This window comes from Oncorhynchus mykiss, chromosome 9, assembly GCF_013265735.2.
Source record: "Oncorhynchus mykiss isolate Arlee chromosome 9, USDA_OmykA_1.1, whole genome shotgun sequence".
NCBI classification, from domain to species: Eukaryota; Metazoa; Chordata; class Actinopteri; order Salmoniformes; family Salmonidae; genus Oncorhynchus; species Oncorhynchus mykiss.
Window position 1 is genome coordinate 24,504,776 of NC_048573.1, and position 18,921 is coordinate 24,523,696.

Below are 18,921 nucleotides of genomic sequence, written 5' to 3' on the forward strand. Positions count from 1 at the left end.
AGAAAGCTCAGAGCAGGCTAGTTCCCTGCAGCATTCTCTTCTTCCCTCCTCTCTCCCTAGCACACACACACACCCCCTCTCTTTCTCTCCCCCTCCGTGTCCAACTCTAAAGGCCTTCTCAGGTGAAGACAGAGTAGACACATGAAAAGGTACTATACAGTCCATCACACTGTCAATCCCATACAATTACATATAGAATCACAGGATCTCTTTAGTCAACCCATATTACTATTCTATTTCTCCAAATGACTCTTTCTGTACTAAAAAGATGACGTCTATGTTTGAGTTGGGGGATGTTATTCATTAAGCCCAAGTTCCCTTCCCCAACACAGGTCTGCACGTGGCTTCACACAATCACTAATGAGAAAAACAACTTTCCTCATGGTCGCCCCCTACCTTTACCCATGGACTCCTTAAGCCCTATCTTAAGAGCTCCACAGCCCCAAATCACACTAATTCTCCTCCACACAAGCGGAGCTCCAGTGTCCAGTGGGCTTCATTTAAGGATTAAGCCATCGGAATTAGATTATCTAATGGCATCTTAATGGATTGCTGACCCATTTCCTGCCCGAACGGCATCATGCAAGTGTGGGAGTGTTTTATTTTGGGTCCTAGCGTGAGGGACTATATAAGACGCAGAAGTGAGAGCAAGACAATACAAAACACATGTAATCTGAATACAATGCCACTTAAAAAAACAGTGCATTCAGATTCTCAATCCAATGAACAAACCTTCGCTAGGGAAATTATGGCATACGTCCTCTTTCTCTGAGATTGCTAGTGCGAAGGAGCAGTGAATGCATTAGGTTCAGACAGACAGAAACAGAAAATCAATGCAAAGTCTCAATTGTCCACGAGGGGTGGGGGGGGGGGGGGGGGGGGGGGGGGGGGTGCACCAGATTATTTAGACTGTCAATACTTTGCTGAGAAGAATACGGAATACCTCATCTACCCCCCGAGATTCAGATGACCAAGACATCTCTCAGTCTGAGGTGTAAGTAAATGTTGCAGGTGACATGAACTTTCATGTCAGGGTCAATATAGTGCCAAGTGCCCTATTGTCAACTAAAGTGTTCTACAGATCCAGTTAGCAATCTATCCTGGCACTCTTCGGGAACATTTGAATTCTGTTTCTGTCGGACAGACACTGAAGCTCACCCAGCTCGTTATGCTTTAGTTTCTGGAAAAATCAACAGAAGACAATAAACCTGAGCTATTCTCTCTTGCGGTCTTTATCTTTCAAGAGGCAATACTGATGATTTTATGAGCTCTCTTACATACATGATGGAAACCGTTTTGGAACCACACTTCACTGCAAATGTATACGGCAATGAATCTGAATTCTGGTATCCTGACGGTGCTCGTGAATCAATCAATCATGTATGTCAAGAAATCTGTCATTCTTTCCCTGCAGCTCTCATCGAACCTATATACTGTACGATCAGGAGTCGAGCCTCTGTTAGTCTTGTCTGAGCAGCGAGAGAGAGCAGCAAGAGAAAGAGAGAGAGAGAGAGGCCTCCATGCAGCTCGGGCACATATTTCCTCTTACCTCTTACTGGTCTATTAGGAGGCCTAGAGAAGGGGCTCTCAAAAAAAAACTGTAACCTCACAGAGGGCAGAGTAGGCCGGAAGGAGGCTTTAAGAGCACACACGCACACATTCTCTGGTAGACACAGCCCTGTTTAAATTGAAGTTAACACGTTTTCCAAGGAGAGAGAGAGAGAGAGAGAGAGAGAGAGAGAGAGAGAGAGAGAGAGAGAGAGAGGGAGGGAGGGAGGGTGAGAGAAAACGAGAGGGAGGGAGGGAACTAGAGGGAGGGAGAGAGAGAGAGAGAGAGAGTGAGGGAGGGAGGGAGGGAGGGAGGGAAGGAGGGGGAGAGAAAATGAGAGGGAGGGAACTAGAGAGAGAGAGAGAGAGAGAGAGAGAGAGAGAGAGAGAGAGAGAGAGAGAGAGAGAGAGAGAGAGAGAGAGGGAAAAGGAGGGGGAGGGAGAGAGAGAGAGAGAGGGGGGAGAGAGAGAGAGGGGGGGAGAGAGGGAGAGAATGAGAGAGAGAGAGAGAGGGGAGAGAGAGAGAGAAAGATAGAGAGGGGGAGAGAGAGAGAAAATGAGGGTGAGAGGGAGAGAGAGAGAGAGAGAAAACAGGAGGGAGAGAGAGAGAGGGGGGGAGAGAGAACGAGAGAGAGGGGGAGAGAGAGAGAACGAGAGAGAGGGGGAGAGAGAGAGAGAGAACGAGAGAGAGAGAACGAGAGAGAGGGGGCGAGAGAGGGGGATAGATTGAGAAAACGAGAGAGAGGGGGAGAGAGAGAAAACGAGAGAGAGAGAGAGAGAGAGAGAGAGAAAGAGAGAGAGGGGGGAGAGAGAGGGGGAGAGATAGAGAGAACGATAGAGAGGGGGAGAGAGAGGGGTAGTGAGAGAGAAAACGAGAGAGAGAGAGGGGGAGAGAGAGAGCGGGAGGGAGAGAGGGGGAGAGAGGGAGGGGGAGAGAGAGAGAGAATGAGAGAGAGGGGGGAGAGAGAGAGAGAGGGGGAGAGAGGGAGAGAACGAGAGAGAGAGAGGGGGAGAGAGAGAGAGAGAACGAGAGAGAGGGGAGAGAGAGAGAGAAATATAGAGGGGGAGAGAGAGAGAAAATGAGAGGGAGAGGGAGAGAGAGAGAGAGAGAAAACGGAGGGAGAGAGAGAGAGAGGGGGGGAGAGAGAGAACGAGAGAGAGGGGGAGAGAGAGAGAACGAGAGAGAGGGGGAGAGAGAGAGAGAGAGAGAGAGAGAGAGAGAGAGAGAGAGAGAGAGAGAACGAGAGAGAGAGAACGAGAGAGAGGGGGCGAGAGAGGGGGAGAGATTGAGAAAACGAGAGAGACGGGGAGAGAGAGAGAAAACGAGAGAGAGAGAGAGAGAGAGAGAGAGAGAGAGAGAGAGAGAGAGAGAGAGAGAGAGAGAGAGGGGGGAGAGAGAGGGGGAGAGAGAGAGAGAACGAGAGAGAGAACGAGAGAGAGGGGGAGAGAGAGAGAGAACGATAGAGAGGGGGAGAGAGAGGGGGAGAGAGAGAGAAAACGAGAGAGAGAGAGGGGGAGAGAGAGAGAGAGAACGAGAGAGAGGGGAGAGAGAGAGAGAAAGATAGAGAGGGGGAGAGAGAGAGAAAATGAGAGGGAGAGGGAGAGAGAGAGAGAAAACGGGAGGGAGAGAGAGCGAGAGGGGGGCGAGAGAGAGAACGAGAGAGAGGGGGAGAGAGAGAGAACGAGAGAGAGGGGGAGAGAGAGAGAGAGAACGAGATCGAGAGAGAGAGAGAGAGAGAGAGGGAGAGAGAGAGAACGAGAGAGAGAGAACGAGAGAGAGGGGGCGAGAGAGGGGGAGAGATTGAGAAAACGAGAGAGAGGGGGAGAGAGAGAAAATGAGAGAGAGAGAGAGAGAGAGAAAGAGAGAGAGGGGGGAGAGAGAGGGGGAGAGAGAACGAGAGAGAGGGGGAGAGAGAGAGAGAACGATAGAACGAGAGAACGAGAGAGAGAAAACGAGAGAGAGAAAACGAGAGAGGTACGTGTCTCTTTAAGTAGGAAGAGGAGTGGGGATCGAGGACAAAGCCGGAGAGCTGGACACACGTGGAGGTGGAAGAGAAGGGCTAACTGTCTCCTAAAAGCAGTTTGAGACACAAGTACAACCAAACAAATAAGTTACTCCGCTATGGGCCCTGGTCAAAGGTAGTGCACTACATAGAGAAGAGGGTGCCATTTAGGATGCAGATATACTATTTATGTGAGCTGTCACACCGCCGAGGCCTCCAACAGATGTTTTATGTGTGCTTAACTTTCCGTGACACACAAGCCCATCCAACCCAAGGACTTTCTAAGGCTCGGAGCAAAAATGAAAGATAAATATGTGTTGCGTTGGGGAGAGAGAGAAAGAAAGATAAAGACAGAAAGAAAGAAAGAAAGAAAGACAGGGATCACTGGTTAACCATTTGTGACCTGCTATTCTGTGGACGGAGAAATAATTTCCCATAAATCTAAGACCCAGTCAGACAAATAAAAAAAAAAGTCTGCAGCACCCTGTCACAGAGTGTAGTATACACAGGCATGCTAGACGATAGCAGAATACCCCTTGATAATGTCCAGTAACACACACAAGTGAACAGGTCATGTTAATCCTACCGTATCAAGGACCTAACACACTCCAAATACCTTGAAGGTCTTATTTGGCACTGTTATTGCTTGGTTGACATTCCTCTGGCAGTCTATGAATGATCATAATGACTACACTGTATCTACAACAAATGAGCGGAGGGTTAGAGCCGACTGGGATAGTGAGTGATGTTCAACAGATTGTGCACATTCTTTATGGGTATGTTGTGGTGGCAGCAATGAAGGGAATGCAGAAAGGTGAGGGTTGAACCCTTTGTCTGAACATCTGAAAGGGTAGATTTTAATCAAGGTATGAATGAACTTGGTAATACTTACACGGTATATATATATTGTGTGTGTGTGTGTGTGTGTGTGTATGTGCGCGTGCGTGCGTGCTTCATCAGACAGTTTGCAGACAAGTGATAGAGAGATTGTTTGAAATAATGGAAACGTTACCTTTGCCAAGCAATCCCCAAAGTATCCTCAGTGCCACTGGGGCCATAATGCCTGCTGTTTTGATTCATGGTCCAGTCACATATCCTCAGCTGTCAATTAAAACCTGGCAGTCAGACACGGAGCCAGTAGCACAAACTCTCACAACTCACTTTGACATCACTTACACAAAGTTACTATACAATGTGACTAGGGAAACAAAGTCATGCATGCAAACAAAGCCTAAAGCAGAGAACTTAGAGCAAACTGGCCTACGCCCAAAATAGGCCTGCGCCCAAACTATGACAGATCTGGTTGTACCTAAACATAAACACATATGATACGACAGTCATTATCATTCAGTAACATTAGATCATCGTTCTACAGTTAGAATATAGGGAAAGAGCATGGGAGAATTCCGTCACAATAAGTACTACGTTTCTAATCTGACCTGGAAGCAAAGAAGGGGTTAGTTTACAGGATGTGAGTCATGTCAAAATGGCAGTCATTCAGCTACTGTGTAAGGCAGTAGTGCCCTATGGTTAGCCTATGGGGCCATGCATTCCACAGGTTGCATGCGTGTTGTTACTGGCTACTATGTGCTATCCATTGCTGCTCTGCATAAAGCCTCATTGAGGCCTATTCTGTCTTTTATAGCAGACATATTCTAGTGTAACTATCGCCATATGGAAGTAGCAGTATTATGGTGAAACTCAGGTAGGTTGATGAGATTGTAGAAGGTAAGATAAGGGCTGCTGGCTTGTCTCTACTGTTCTACAAAAATAATACACACACACACACACACCTTAATGTAAACTTACACAAAACCACCACACATGAATCCCACATTCTCCTATCCCATGCATTATTCACACGCACGTATCCACGATCCAGTGGAGAGCCATCTCAGCCAATACCCAGCTAACCTTGCACCTTTAGTCAACACAATCAACACATCCGTTTGGTAATGCATTGTGAAAAAGTGCCTCGTGAGCAATCTCCCCGCCGCTGTGGCAAACTGAAGAGCTCTTAAGATGGTTTAATCATACAGTATATCCTCACACACTGAATATTCAAAACCCACTTAGGGATGGTCGATAACATTAGCCACCTGTACACACAGCCGCGCTGAACGGTTTTCCACTGCTGCACTACATCTGGAGGTGAACGACTGATTTCCTCTAGTTCTTGTGTTTATCTTGTGCGTATCGAAAATGTGGAAGCATCTGCCGAATTAACTAGCCAATGGTAAAAACAAACTAAAAAAAAAAAACGTACGCACACACACACACACACAAAGGAGGATATGAACAGAGGCCGTCACTCAATCTCTTAAAAATCATATAGACTAATTCTTCCAACACCAAGGCTCTACTACCAGCAGTGAATGGTTAAGTCTCCAGCCTTATCCTTCTACTAGTAACAGAGACCAGGATGCTGTACACACCACACAGCACACCAACACTTCCTCTACACTACCCAGCAGTCTGCTGCTCTGCTCTGACAAAGCTTTGAGCATAGAGAACGCACTGGCTGTCCAGACGCTCTACCAAACCCCCCCCACCCCCACCCACTCCTCCTCCTCCACACGCTCTGTGCCAGGCCTGCCAGCACTCCTCTAGGGGGGCTCGCCATCTGTCTGCCGGCACTGCCAGATCACAGCGGCAGGGGTAAGAGGGACAGGGAAGACGTCGCCGGGGAACGTTAGGGGAACGTTAGCAAAACAGATGCAGGCAGAATGGGGATTAGCAGGCTGCCTTAGATAATACCAAATGTCATCTGATCACCGAACGTTCCCTCTGGAGCCCATGGCGGAGGAACAGTCCCTTTAAGGGTTAACCAAGGAGAAGACATGAATCAGAGGGTTTTTCTTCTTCTTCTTTCTCCTCACCGATTTTCCACTAAGGAATTGTTGTTTGGAAGGAGGAGGGGTGTGGAAGGTGTGTGTTTTGGGGGGGGTTGTAGAATAGGCCCTGGGGACATTGGGGTTTCTGACTACACTTTATCTCTGGAATATCGCCTGTGACCGCATCGGAAACACGACACCTTCAGTCGGTGAAACTAATCCACCTCGTACGTCTCCTCTCTCCACCCAACCAGCCTCAGAACAAAGGTCTGCCTTAAAACACACCGGAGAAAAGTGTCAATGCATCTCATAACTCCACCAAATAATTACCCAGAGCCGGGGTGACTGACAATAACAACAAAGGGAGAGTATCTATGACATTGTTTACTCCACGGGGAACAGTGGCCCAGTGTCATAGACCACAGGTTAAAAGACCTAGCTTCGTCGTTTTAAATCATCCTGAACCACAGAACACACACACACACAAAGCCTGACTAATATAAGATTAGCATGATGAATGGCTATTGCATTGTATTTCCTCCAGGTCTATTTCTGTTCATTCAGTATTCAGTGGCCGTGTTAGGGTAAAGAATACTATGTAAACTATACTAAAAATAGAATATTACAAACTATTGTTCTTAATTAACCTACCTGGTTAAATACATGTTAAATAAATGAAAGAAATCTATCAAATAAAAAAAGGGGTCTTATTTAGGCCGATGAGGCCGATGAGACAGGATTGGGTTCAGCTGCTGTTTAGTGAGTTCACTGACAGAAGCAGCAAGGCTACTAAAAAATGTGGCACATAAACTCCACACACGCATGGACACACACACTGTCCAAAAGAGTCCTCCCAGCTACAGAAAAGCATAGCATCGTTAACAAAACAGCACATTTTCTGCCTGCTCTACCAAGCTGCAGGGAAATACAGGCCGGGCTTTGTCATTACGCTCAACAGGAACAGAGTAGAAGAAAAACCACTGATTATTATGTAGCTGCGTGCAGATGCATTAAATGAAGCATGGTTGAAAACACTTGGCCTCAGACCAGCGTGTGTGAGTGTGTGTGTCTGTGTGTGTGTGTGTGGGGGGGGGGGGGGGTTCATGAGGAGGGGCTAGCGCTCCAAGCCTCATTTTTCCACCCTCGCCAACCACAATGCTCCTAACCTCACACACAATTCAGCGGCCACATCTGCCTGGTCTGGCCGCCGGGACGACCGCTCGACGCCAACAACACCAAACAGTCTGGCCCTGGCCTGTATCGTACACTGTCTGTTCACGTGTCTCAGGCTGAATATTGTGGCTTTCAGAACAGCAGAACAGCACACATTTTTGAATAGGTACTGAACCACGACGGAGGAGTAATTGACATATTTGTCTGTCTTTGTGTGCACATTCTTACTTTTGTACTTGCTTTTGAAACCGTTATGTTGTTCTTCAATGGACTACGGAATGAAGCTAAACAAATTGCATTTAAGGGAATGCTGGTCTCTTTTATTTATGCCTGTGATGCCTTATTGGCATACAGCAAAATATTTGTAGAAAACTGTAGAGCACATTACACCCTCATCATATTACTGTACTTCTATTTACTTCCTGCCCCATACCGAAAATAATTAGGTAAAAAGATATTTCTAAATATGAATTATATACAGTATGTGGAATGGTTAAAAAAAAAGGTGCCCAAACACTCCCCTACGTATTTACAGTGCCTTCAGAAAGTATTCATACCCCTTGACTTATTCCACATTTTGTTGTGTTACAGCCTGAATTCTAAATTAATTACATTTGATCATTTCTGCTCACTCGTCTACACACAATACCCGGTATTGACAAAGTGAAAACATGTTTTTACAAATATTTGAACATTTATTGAAAATGAAATACAGAAATATCTTATTTACGTAAGTATTCACACCCCTGAGTCAATACACGTTAGAATCCCCTCTGGCAGAAATTACAGCTGTCTTTCTAGGTGAGTCTAAGAATTTTGCACACCTGGATTGTACAATATTTGCACATTATTCTTTTAACAATTCTTAAAGCCTCTGTCAAGTCGGTTGTTGATCATTGCTAGATAGACATTTTCAAGTCTTGCTATAGATTTTCAAGTCAATTTAAGCCCAAACTATAACTACTGTAGGCCACTCAAGAACATTCAAATGTCGTCTTGGTAAGCAACTCCAGTGCATATTTGGCCTTGTGTTTTAGGTTATTTTCCTGCTGAAAGGTGAACTTGTCTCCCAGTGTCTGTTGGAAGGCAGACCGAACAAGGTTTTCTAAGATTAGTTTCTTTTTCTTTTCTATTCTGTTTCTTTTTATCCTAAAATAATCCCTCGTCCTTGCTGATGACAAGCATACCCATAACATGATGCAGCCACCACCATGCTTGAAAATATGAACAGTGGTAATCAGTGATGTGTTGTGTTGAATTTGCCCCAATATAACGCTTTGTATTCAGAACATAAAGTGAATTTCTTTGTCACCTTTTTTGCAGTTTTACTTTAGTGCCTTATTGCAAACATGATGCATGAGCTGACAACTTGCCCAGGCTGACAAGGTAAAAATCTGTCGTTCTGCCCCTGAACAAGGCAGTTAACCCACTGTTCCTAGGCCATCACTGAAAAGAAGAATTTGTTCTGCCTAGTTAAATAAATAAAACATATTGATCCATGTTCAGTTTCCTATCACAGCCATTAAACTCTGAAACTGTTTTAAAGTCTCTGTTGGCCTCTTGGTGAAATCCCTGAAGGGTTTCCTGCCTCTCCAGCTAGTGGGTGTATTGATACACAATCCAAATGAATAACTTCACCATGCTCAATGGGATATTCAAGACCTGCCCCCCACCTACCAATAGGTGCCCTTCTTTGTGAGGCATTGGAAAACCTTCCTGGTCTTTGTGGTTGAATCTGTGTTTGAAATTCACTGTCGGAACTAACAGATAATTGTATGTTTGGGGGTACAGAGATGTGGTAGTCATTCACAAATCATGATAAACACTATTATTGCACGCAGAGTCCATGCAACTTATTATGTGACTTATTAAGCACATTTTGACTTATTTAGGCTTGCCACGACAAAGGGGTTGAATACTTATTCACAGTTCACCTTTTAATTTGTTATTAATATCTAAACACTTCTAAGAACATAATTCCATTGACATTGTAGGGTATTGTGTGTAGGACAGGGACACAACATCACAGTTGAATCCATTTTAAATGCAGGCTATAACACAACAACATGTGGAAAAGGTCCAGGGGTGTGAATGCTTTCTGAAAGCACTCCATTAGGACAGGGAAGCTAAAACATTTCAATGTGTCTCGATACTCCAGCATTTGCATTTGGGATCAAATGTTTTATGTGAGGTGACAGTACAGAATGTCCCTAAGTATTTTTGAACAAATTCATTTATTTTTATTGAAGTCGTCAAAAATGTTGTATTTGGTCCCATATTCCTTGCACGCTACGACTACATGAAGTTTGTGACTGTTGGATGCATTTGTAGTTTGTTTTGGCTGTTCCGAAGTATGTTGCCACTAATAAATCAGATAAGGGAAAACAGATATGTATGAAAATACCCTCAAATAAAAGGTGACATTCTGTACTACCGCCTTATATGAAACAATTGATCTCAAATCCAAAACGCTGGAGTATTGTGCCAAATTAGTTTTAGCTTCACTGTCCAAATAGATACGTAGGGGAGTAAATGTCTTCAACTATACCATTACAGTGCATTTACTGTCACTTACTGGAGCGAGCATTTTGAGAAACAGTTCATTTCTGTGATCGTTTCACTTCTCAGACTCCGCGTGCATCTGTGCGAGAACCGACAATAAGGTCTCACTCTCAGATAGAATGAAATATCTCCGTGGTCTCAGATCCCTTCTGGAGAGGCTGAGAGGAAGGAAGGGAAGGAAGAGGGGAGGAGAGGATGTGAAAGAAGAGTAGTGGTAATGTTTCTCACCTGTTGCTGGTGAAGGAAGGCCGGATCTCTAGGGCTCAGTCCTACAAAACGATTGGCTGTGGGGGTGCCCGGTGCTGAGTATCCTGGAGGAGCAAACACACAAACACAGACAGAGAGACACAGAGACACAATGAGAAAATATTACATTGATCGATTCTTTATAAAGTGCGCAAAATGGAAACTACTACAGTAATGGGGCACAGAAGGGTTTTGCAGTGCCAGGAAGAGAGAAGGAAAGGGAGCTCACCGTTGTACTCACCTTCTGATGTGATGGGCTTGGTGTCGGGCATGGAGAGAGAGACGGGTCGCACTGTGCCATGGTGCGGAGAGGGGGCCAGGACTGGGGTGAAGTGGCCTGGAACCTTCCCCACCTGGCCACTGCTGTTAGGCTGGGAGGGGGGGCAAAGACAGGGAAACAAAATAGAGGGGGCAGTTAGTGACAAATCCTCTACTATTTAAACTGTGGCCACTTGACAAATCCCACTGGGCACAGACGTCAATTTCATTGAAATTACTTGGAATCGTTAAAGAAAAGAAACAACAGTAAAGTGTGTTTTACAGTATTGTTTGCACAGTCAGTTTAGTGCTGTTTTGTGTGGGAAAATGTCGCCCTCACTTGACACACAGAGAGAGAGAGAGAGAGAGAGAGAGAGAGAGAGAGAGAGAGAGAGAGAGAGAGAGAGAGACAGAGAGACAGAGAGAGAGAGAGAAAGGGGGCTGATAGTAGGGGCGAGGATGATGAAGGGAGGGGGTCCAAGGAGAAAGGAGTATGGAGGAAGGGAGAACAGCCCCGCCCAAATAGCCTGTGTAGATCATCTCTAGTGTTTTAAGAGAGAAAAGGAGCTAGTGGGAGCTACTCTTTCAGACTGCGGGAGACGGCCTGTGGTGTATTGGGCTCTTCGGCGCCCCAAGTTCAAACCTCAAATAGGCCTTTATGAAAAAGAATTGTGTCCACAGGGTTCCTTAAAAATGTGAATAGAATGTTTAATTAGAGTGTAATATAATCTGAGTTAAAGCAAGCATAAAAACATTCTGGCTGCAGTCCATGGGATTATAAGAGCTGTTTTATTTGCCGAGACGCCCTCCTCTGCACACCCACACACACACACACAAACACTCCCCCTTCTCCCATCCAGCACTGTGGAGGAGAGGGGCCAGTAATTCCGCCAAAAGAGAGCAGAGGCCCCGGCAACGGCAAATATTTACGGCCTTTATCGTTCCCTGTGGTTTTGTCTGAAGTAACAGTCCCGGGCCGCATAGATCCAGCCTCGTCTATGAGCCCATTGTTTTCAGTGAGAACAGCGGGGATATAAAACTCACATAAATATCTCACGGCTCTCTCATCTCTCTATGGCTGCCCCCCCCCCCCCCCCCCCCCCCCACACACACACACACACACTCCAAGCACAGTGACACAAGGCTTTAGTGTGTACCCAGTTAATGTATAAAGTCTTCTGTCAGGTTTATTAGAGGTTCATGAAAAAAAAAAAACTGTATTATGACCCTCTGTAATTATATTTGTTTTGTGAAAAAGGGCCTGGATTTTCTTTGGAATATTGAGTTAGTGGTTTTTACAGTGTATATTTTACATTTAGGCTCTTTTCAAAATAGACCTATAGAGTATTTCAGTTAGGTCGGCATTCAGTCATTGCTTGAAGGGATTTTTCTGCACTTTCAAGAGTGTTTAGATCACAACAGCAGCATATTCTGAATGGAGGGGGGTTAAAGTTCAGCTAGAACCTAGCTGAGAAGTCACCCGGTGAGTCCACCGGCACTGCCAATTCCTCAACCCTGTGTCAACTCCCTCCATCCAACCCTGTGTCAACTCCCTCCATCCAGTCCTGTGTCAACTCCCTCCATCCAACCATGTGTCAACTCCCTCCATCCAACCCTGTGTCAACTCCCTCCATCCAGTCCTGTGTCAACTCCCTCCAACCAACCCTGTGTCAACTCCCTCCATCCAACCATGTGTCAACTCCCTCCATCCAACCCTGTGTCAACTCCCTCCATCCAGTCCTGTGTCAACTCCCTCCATCCAATCCTGTGTCAACTCCCTCCATCCAATCCTGTGTCAACTACCTCCATCCAATCCTGTGTCAACTCCCTCCATCCAGTCCTGTGTCAACTCCCTCCATCCAATCCTGTGTCAACTCCCTCCATCCAGTCCTGTGTCAACTCCCTCCATCCAACCCTGTGTCAACTCCCTCCATCCAGTCCTGTGTCAACTCCCTCCATCCAATCCTGTGTCAACTCCCTCCATCCAATCCTGTGTCAACTCCCTCCATCCAGTCCTGTGTCAACTCCCTCCATCCAATCCTGTGTCAACTCCCTCCATCCAATCCTGTGTCAACTCCCTCCATCCAATCCTGTGTCAACTCCCTCCATCCAATCCTGTGTCAACTCCCTCCATCCAATCCTGTGTCAACTCCCTCCATCCAATCCTGTGTCAACTCCCTCCATCCAACGCTGTGTCAACTCCCTCCATCCAACCCTGTGTCAACTCCCTCCATCCAACCCTGTGTCAACTCCCTCCATCCAATGCTGTGTCAACTCCCTCCATCCAATGCTGTGTCAACTCCCTCCATCCAATGCTGTGTCAACTCCCTCCATCCAATGCTGTGTCAACTCCCTCCATCCAGTCCTGTGTCAACTCCCTCCATCCAACCCTGTGTCAACTCCCTCCATCCAGTCCTGTGTCAACTCCCTCCATCCAATCCTGTGTCAACTCCCTCCATCCAATCCTGTGTCAACTCCCTCCATCCAGTCCTGTGTCAACTCCCTCCATCCAATCCTGTGTCAACTCCCTCCATCCAATCCTGTGTCAACTCCCTCCATCCAATCCTGTGTCAACTCCCTCCATCCAATCCTGTGTCAACTCCCTCCATCCAATCCTGTGTCAACTCCCTCCATCCAATCCTGTGTCAACTCCCTCCATCCAACGCTGTGTCAACTCCCTCGATCCAACCCTGTGTCAACTCCCTCCATCCAACCCTGTGTCAACTCCCTCCATCCAATGCTGTGTCAACTCCCTCCATCCAATGCTGTGTCAACTCCCTCCATCCAATGCTGTGTCAACTCCCTCCATCCAATGCTGTGTCAACTCCCTCCATCCAATGCTGTGCAAAACAAATGTGCCCCAGAAAGACTAGTGCTGTGAAGACACTATGTGCAATGATTGAACTAGTCTTCTTAACGATTATAGACATTGTCCACCCGTTTTCATGTGTCAAATGTTATAAAGCACCCAAATCCCCCAAAATAATTCTCAAGGTGAAGGATAACTATTAAGATTGCCACTTAAATTGGAAAGAGCTCAAATAATGTACAGGAAAGTGGCATTTGATCAACATTCAATTGTTGTAAAAATGTCAAGGCACAATTGTATTGGGCAGGTATCATTTTTGACATAGACAGTTCATTATTCAATTTAATAGTTGGTTCATTAGAGAACAATTGAATTCATTATGAAATTAAATGAAAACTCAACTGATACTTGATTCAATCATCACATTGAAAAGTGTACTACAGTATAGCCAAGCTGGTCCGGTGTCCTTTAAATACTCGTAGTGTTAAATATACATTGTTTTTCATCAAACGTTTGCCATAAAACACATTTTCCACTAAAATCCCGAACTTCACATCCAATCATATCCCTGTTCACAAACACTGTCAATCAGTTAGGCCTACTGAGGAGAGAGACTGTACACAGTCAAGTTCTCTTAAATAAAACAGGAATGTAGCCCAACCCGACTCCCCTCCAGTGTGCTGCAGTTCACACTCACCTGGCTGCTCTGTGGGCTGGACGGGTCGTAGCTGGGCACGTAGCTCTTCAGGGAGTCAGGGGGGTTGAGATGGGGCGGGTAGCGGATGGTGGGGTGAGAGAAGTAGGGTGACGGGGCAGGGGGCAAGATGGCCGAGAACTGAAGGGGGGAGTGGGGTGGAGGGCTCCTCGTCGATATAACTAAGGGGATAGGAAGAGGGAAACGGACAGAGGAAGAAACAGAGAGAAACAGGGGGAGACAGACAGACAAGACAGACAGACACATTTAGAGAGGGAGGGAGAGAGAAAAACAAACCATTGAAAAATACACTAATGGAGAACAAAAATGTACACATTACAATCCCAACTAATTCAAAGGACTTTTGGGGGAAGGCTGAGGGGGATGCATGACAAATAAACACTTTCAGTTCAATCACTGTAGGTCACTGAATGAGCATGTCTAGGCTTAGTAGTGGGGCAGGTGCTTAGCCTACTCACCACTGTGTCCGACCCCTGGGAGTCCGGGGTGGTGGTGCTGGGGGAAAGTACTCAGTCTGGAGGAGGAGTCCTGCGGGGAGGTGGGGCTGAACAAGGGCTTCTCTGGCTTCTTCATGGTGGGAGACGACATGTCTGGGGGAGAGGAAACACATACACACCTGGTCAAGGGGGGGGGGGGTTACCTGGCAACCACAGAGCCACGCGCACAGACGCTGACAGAAGTAGCATCGCTGTTCTTGCTGCGACATCTTTCAAACATACTCCCATGCTGTGACGTGATGGCAGTCATAGTATAGGCTTGCGATCGCTTTTGACATGTTTTCTCATGCCTATATGCAAGGTACTGTATGACAATAGGACTGACCATGAAAAAGAATGGACTCCGAGACCTCATGTTCTGTGACAGCAGCCGCTCTCCCCTGACCGTGGGTCAAGCTCAAGTGTCCCCGGCCTGTCACAAGACCTTCCTTCCTACCTCTCTCTCTCCCTCCCTCTCTCTCTTCCTCTCTTCCTCCCCACAATAGAGAAGAATCCACCTGAAGAGGGAAAGGTGACTCATACCAAACCAGGAAAGGGACAAAGACCTCAGGAATCCAGGGGAATTCCCCACTCAGAATTTTGTAAAAGGAAGTAGCTTAAGTCGTTTCAGTTTTTTTTTTTTTTGCAACATGAGCAATACCTCAGACAATGGATGGATCTTTCAGTTTCAGACTATGGTACCACCCCACTGTACACATGGTTGAATCAACGTCGTTTCCCACGTGGAACAGACGTTGAATTGATGTCTGGGACAGTTGTTTTTTTACTTGTTCTTATGTGGTGTAACATTCGCTCAAATATATTCTCGACAATTCCTAAAATGACAGAATTACACGATGGACAATTATGGAGAGAGACCTAGAATTGGAAGAAAAAAAAAGTCTACGTCAACAGACTTCTCTAACAAAAAAGTCACACCGGTCTGGGAACTGATCAATGTAAAATCCTAGAATTCACTTAGAATCCCTAGATAACAACACATTGCTGTATGTCAAAATGATTTAACTTGATGAACTCTGTTACTTCGCGTTCCACCCCAAAAATGAGCGAGTAAACCAGGGTGTGCTCAGGCCAGGGTGTCCCAGACTGACGAAAGGGCTATGAATCTTATCGAGCAGATATCCAGCTATGAAATGCACCACCGGGCTAATATGACGAGCCAGGATTAAGTACTGCACATTTCGTCGGAGCATAGATATGAAAAACCTTCTTCTTCATTGCAAACAGCTGTTCGTTATCAAACCAGTTGCTGACTGAGGATTTGAGAGCAGTGCCCAAAAATATGTAAGGGGAGTGGCTAGATATACATAACTCCACAACATGGCGTCAGCTGTACTGTAACAGTGAAAGACATTTCAGTGAGCTGACTTTTGAGGACAAAAAAACAGATCCATGCGTAAAAGGGTTTTGTCGGACTAGGCATGTAAAATAAATGTCCGTTTGGCACTTTGGACAGCCTCATATCAGTTTAATATCAATCCACTTATTTATTTGATTCCCTCTTTACAGAGTAGTCCTTTTCCATGAATTTCCTGATCTCTCCGCTCCTCTTCTCCATAGCCATTACATTCCAGCATGTGTTCACCCCGATACTGAAAGGTAAAAACACAAAACAGCGGGAGAAGGAAGGGGGAAAAAACAGTAAATCCCATCGAAGTTTCGTTTAAAGAAGCGAGGGGGGGGGGGGGAAAACACCTTATGCTGTTAGATGTTGGGACATTCTGTACCCTAAGTGTTTTATCTGTCGTAGGGTAGTGAGATGAGAGGTGTCCCTCTCCCTTCCACTCTAGGGCTTGAGCCCTGGGGGAAGAAGGGGAGTGTGTTTGTGTGTGTGTCGGAGGAGAACAATCTGGAAACACGGGACAGTGAGGGCTTAATTAAAAAAGCTACGGGCCCTGGCCTGCACCACGAGACCAGGTAATGAGACATACACCCCTCCCTGGAGGATCACTCTCTCACACACACACACACACACACACACACACACACACACACACACACACACACACACACACACCCTCTCTCTCTCTCTCTCTCTCTCTCGCTGCCTGTCAGTATAGTGGCGTTAGCAGGGCTAGGCACGGGATGGCCCACCAACTGGGCCTGCCACCTGTTGAGTCAGACAGCTCCTCTGAGACCTAGCTAGCTTCAAACAAGGGCCGCCACACCTTCCCATCACTCACTCCACCTCCCTCTCTCTCTCTGACACACACACACACACATGCAAACACGTGCCTGGATACGCACACACACACACACACCTGTTAACCCTAGCGTGACCTTTTCAATCTTGCAGTCTAATAACACAAGAAGTTAATTAATAAAGTTCTCTGCTAAGTCTGCTCACAGCCACAATTACTACAGCTCTCACTAGCATGTCTTCCTTCTCACTTTCATTGGTGCCACCCTGCATTCCACAATTAAATCGCTACCAGAATGAAGATTCCACTCACATCGCTTCAACATTGCAACTTTTAACACTGCTTCAACACTCCAATACTCCCTCAGATTGGCGAGAAAACAGGAAGCAATGAGGAAGCTCCCAAACTACCAGAGAACTCAACATCCCTCCAAACGAGCTTATCAACAGGGGCATGTTCTCAGTCCCGATATTTCCTGTCAACAATTCTGTTACTCACCCAGCCTGTTTGATCTTATCATATTTATTCAACAGTAATATTGTAGACCCCCCCCCCCACACACACACACACACCTCCCCCTCACCTTCTCTCTCGTGCCAGGTCCTGCTGCCGCTAGCTGGGGAGCTAGGTGAGGAATAGAAGTCAGGGCCAGTGGGACTGGTCTCCATACTCTCGTCTATGTTGAGGGTCTTGGGCCGCTTACTGGGGAAGAAGGCGGAGAAATGATGAGTCACAACACTACGTGATCTCTGATCCCTGTGTCTCTCTACTGTCACTGCCCCTTGATGTTGTAAAAATGTAATATATTTACGGCTAACGTATTGTCTCGATGTGTGGGCGGTAATAAAGTTGAACTAGAACAAATGGCCAAAACATGGGAAGTACATGATGGAGTAAGATTATCAATTTGCCCCTCTGACACAAAACTGAAATCAGTTTTGCATCCACCCCCCTACATCTCATTCAAAGCTCAGAGGTCAAGGTGTGATGCGGGAGAAGGAGAGTGGGGTTAAGGCAGGGTCCTGCAGTAGACTGACCTGCCAGGCGGGGAGGAGAGGGAGCGATGGAGGCCCACGCTGGAGTTCAGGTCATGGTAGTACGGCTGACTTGGCATGTCGGCCATGGAGAAGTTCACCCCGGCCCCCTGGGTAATGGGCGCTGAAGAGTAGGGAGAGAAAAAGAGGTTACTTCCTGGTCACTGGCCTGCTGATTGGTTGCCTGCTGAAGCTCTGTTAGAATTTCGATATGATGTGACCTTGAGCATGGCCCACAATTTCACTGAAATGATCTCAGTGTACATGATCCCCTCTCACATGACTGATAATCATTGAACCTTTGCATTCCACCAGCATAATGCAAACTCATGAACTAGGCAACACACACACACACACACACACACATCAGCTCTCTGATTGGTCCTATGCTCAGCTGGATCATTCTCAATTACCTATTGTAATTGGTCAAGCACATATGAATAAGTGCATTGAAGTTCACTTTCATGGTACTCTTATGTGTGATATGCTTTGAGAAACCACAGTCCACCACTGTGTGAAAGTCTACTTTTTTTCACCCTGTGGTTGACAACCGCGAGGGAGGGATATTGTTTCAGGGAGGACAGCTGAGTGTTAACTAGGGCACTGTGTAGCCCTGTGAGGGCGGTGGGTGGGTGGGTGGGTAGATTGGTTTGGACTCGACGAGAGACTGGAGTGTGTGGTGGGGTCTGTTGTGGTCTGAGGTTTACCACTGGCACGAGCTCCAACCCCAGCACTGCAGTCTTGGAACTGGCAACCCACGGCAGCCCTGGCATTGGCTACCCAAGGGCATTTGTGTTTTAATTTACTGCCAACGAAACTCTCCCTCTCTCTCTCTCTCTATTTCCTTCACTCTCTATCTCTTGTTTTGGCATAGCATACTGTGTGTGACACCACTTGCTCTGTCTCCCAGCCAAAGTCATTTAACCCCGTCTGTTAAGGAAAACACAACCCTGACTTCTGAATCCAAACAATGCCAGGCACAAAATAACAATGATTCTAAAACACCTGTTCACGCTTTCATTTGAATGTGCATTTTCAGAACTGCAAAATCACAGCACTGACTGAATTTCAATTGGCTTAAAAGGTCTACTCCGCAATCCG

The 18,921-nt window shown here is 46.4% G+C and overlaps 1 protein-coding gene across 10 annotated transcripts in view; it reads right to left on the bottom strand.

Annotated features, from left to right (window-relative positions):
- LOC110531782 (nuclear factor 1 B-type) overlaps positions 1–18,921 on the bottom strand; it is a 94,501-nt gene that overhangs the window by 13,456 nt on the left and 62,124 nt on the right. For 6 of the 10 annotated variants that reach the window (XM_036987634.1, XM_036987632.1, XM_021615201.2 and 3 more), the window contains 7 exons: positions 17,824–17,944; positions 17,370–17,488; positions 14,607–14,738; positions 14,131–14,309; positions 10,596–10,737; positions 10,349–10,431; positions 4,564–4,652 (listed from right to left, as the gene is read on the bottom strand). In XM_036987634.1, the coding sequence (XP_036843529.1) occupies positions 4,564–4,652; positions 10,349–10,431; positions 10,596–10,737; positions 14,131–14,309; positions 14,607–14,738; positions 17,370–17,488; positions 17,824–17,944 (865 nt within the window). The remainder of the gene's footprint in view (positions 1–4,563; positions 4,653–10,348; positions 10,432–10,595; positions 10,738–14,130; positions 14,310–14,606; positions 14,739–17,369; positions 17,489–17,823; positions 17,945–18,921) is intronic. The other 4 variants (XM_036987633.1, XM_021615200.2, XM_036987637.1 and 1 more) reach the window with 3 other exon arrangements.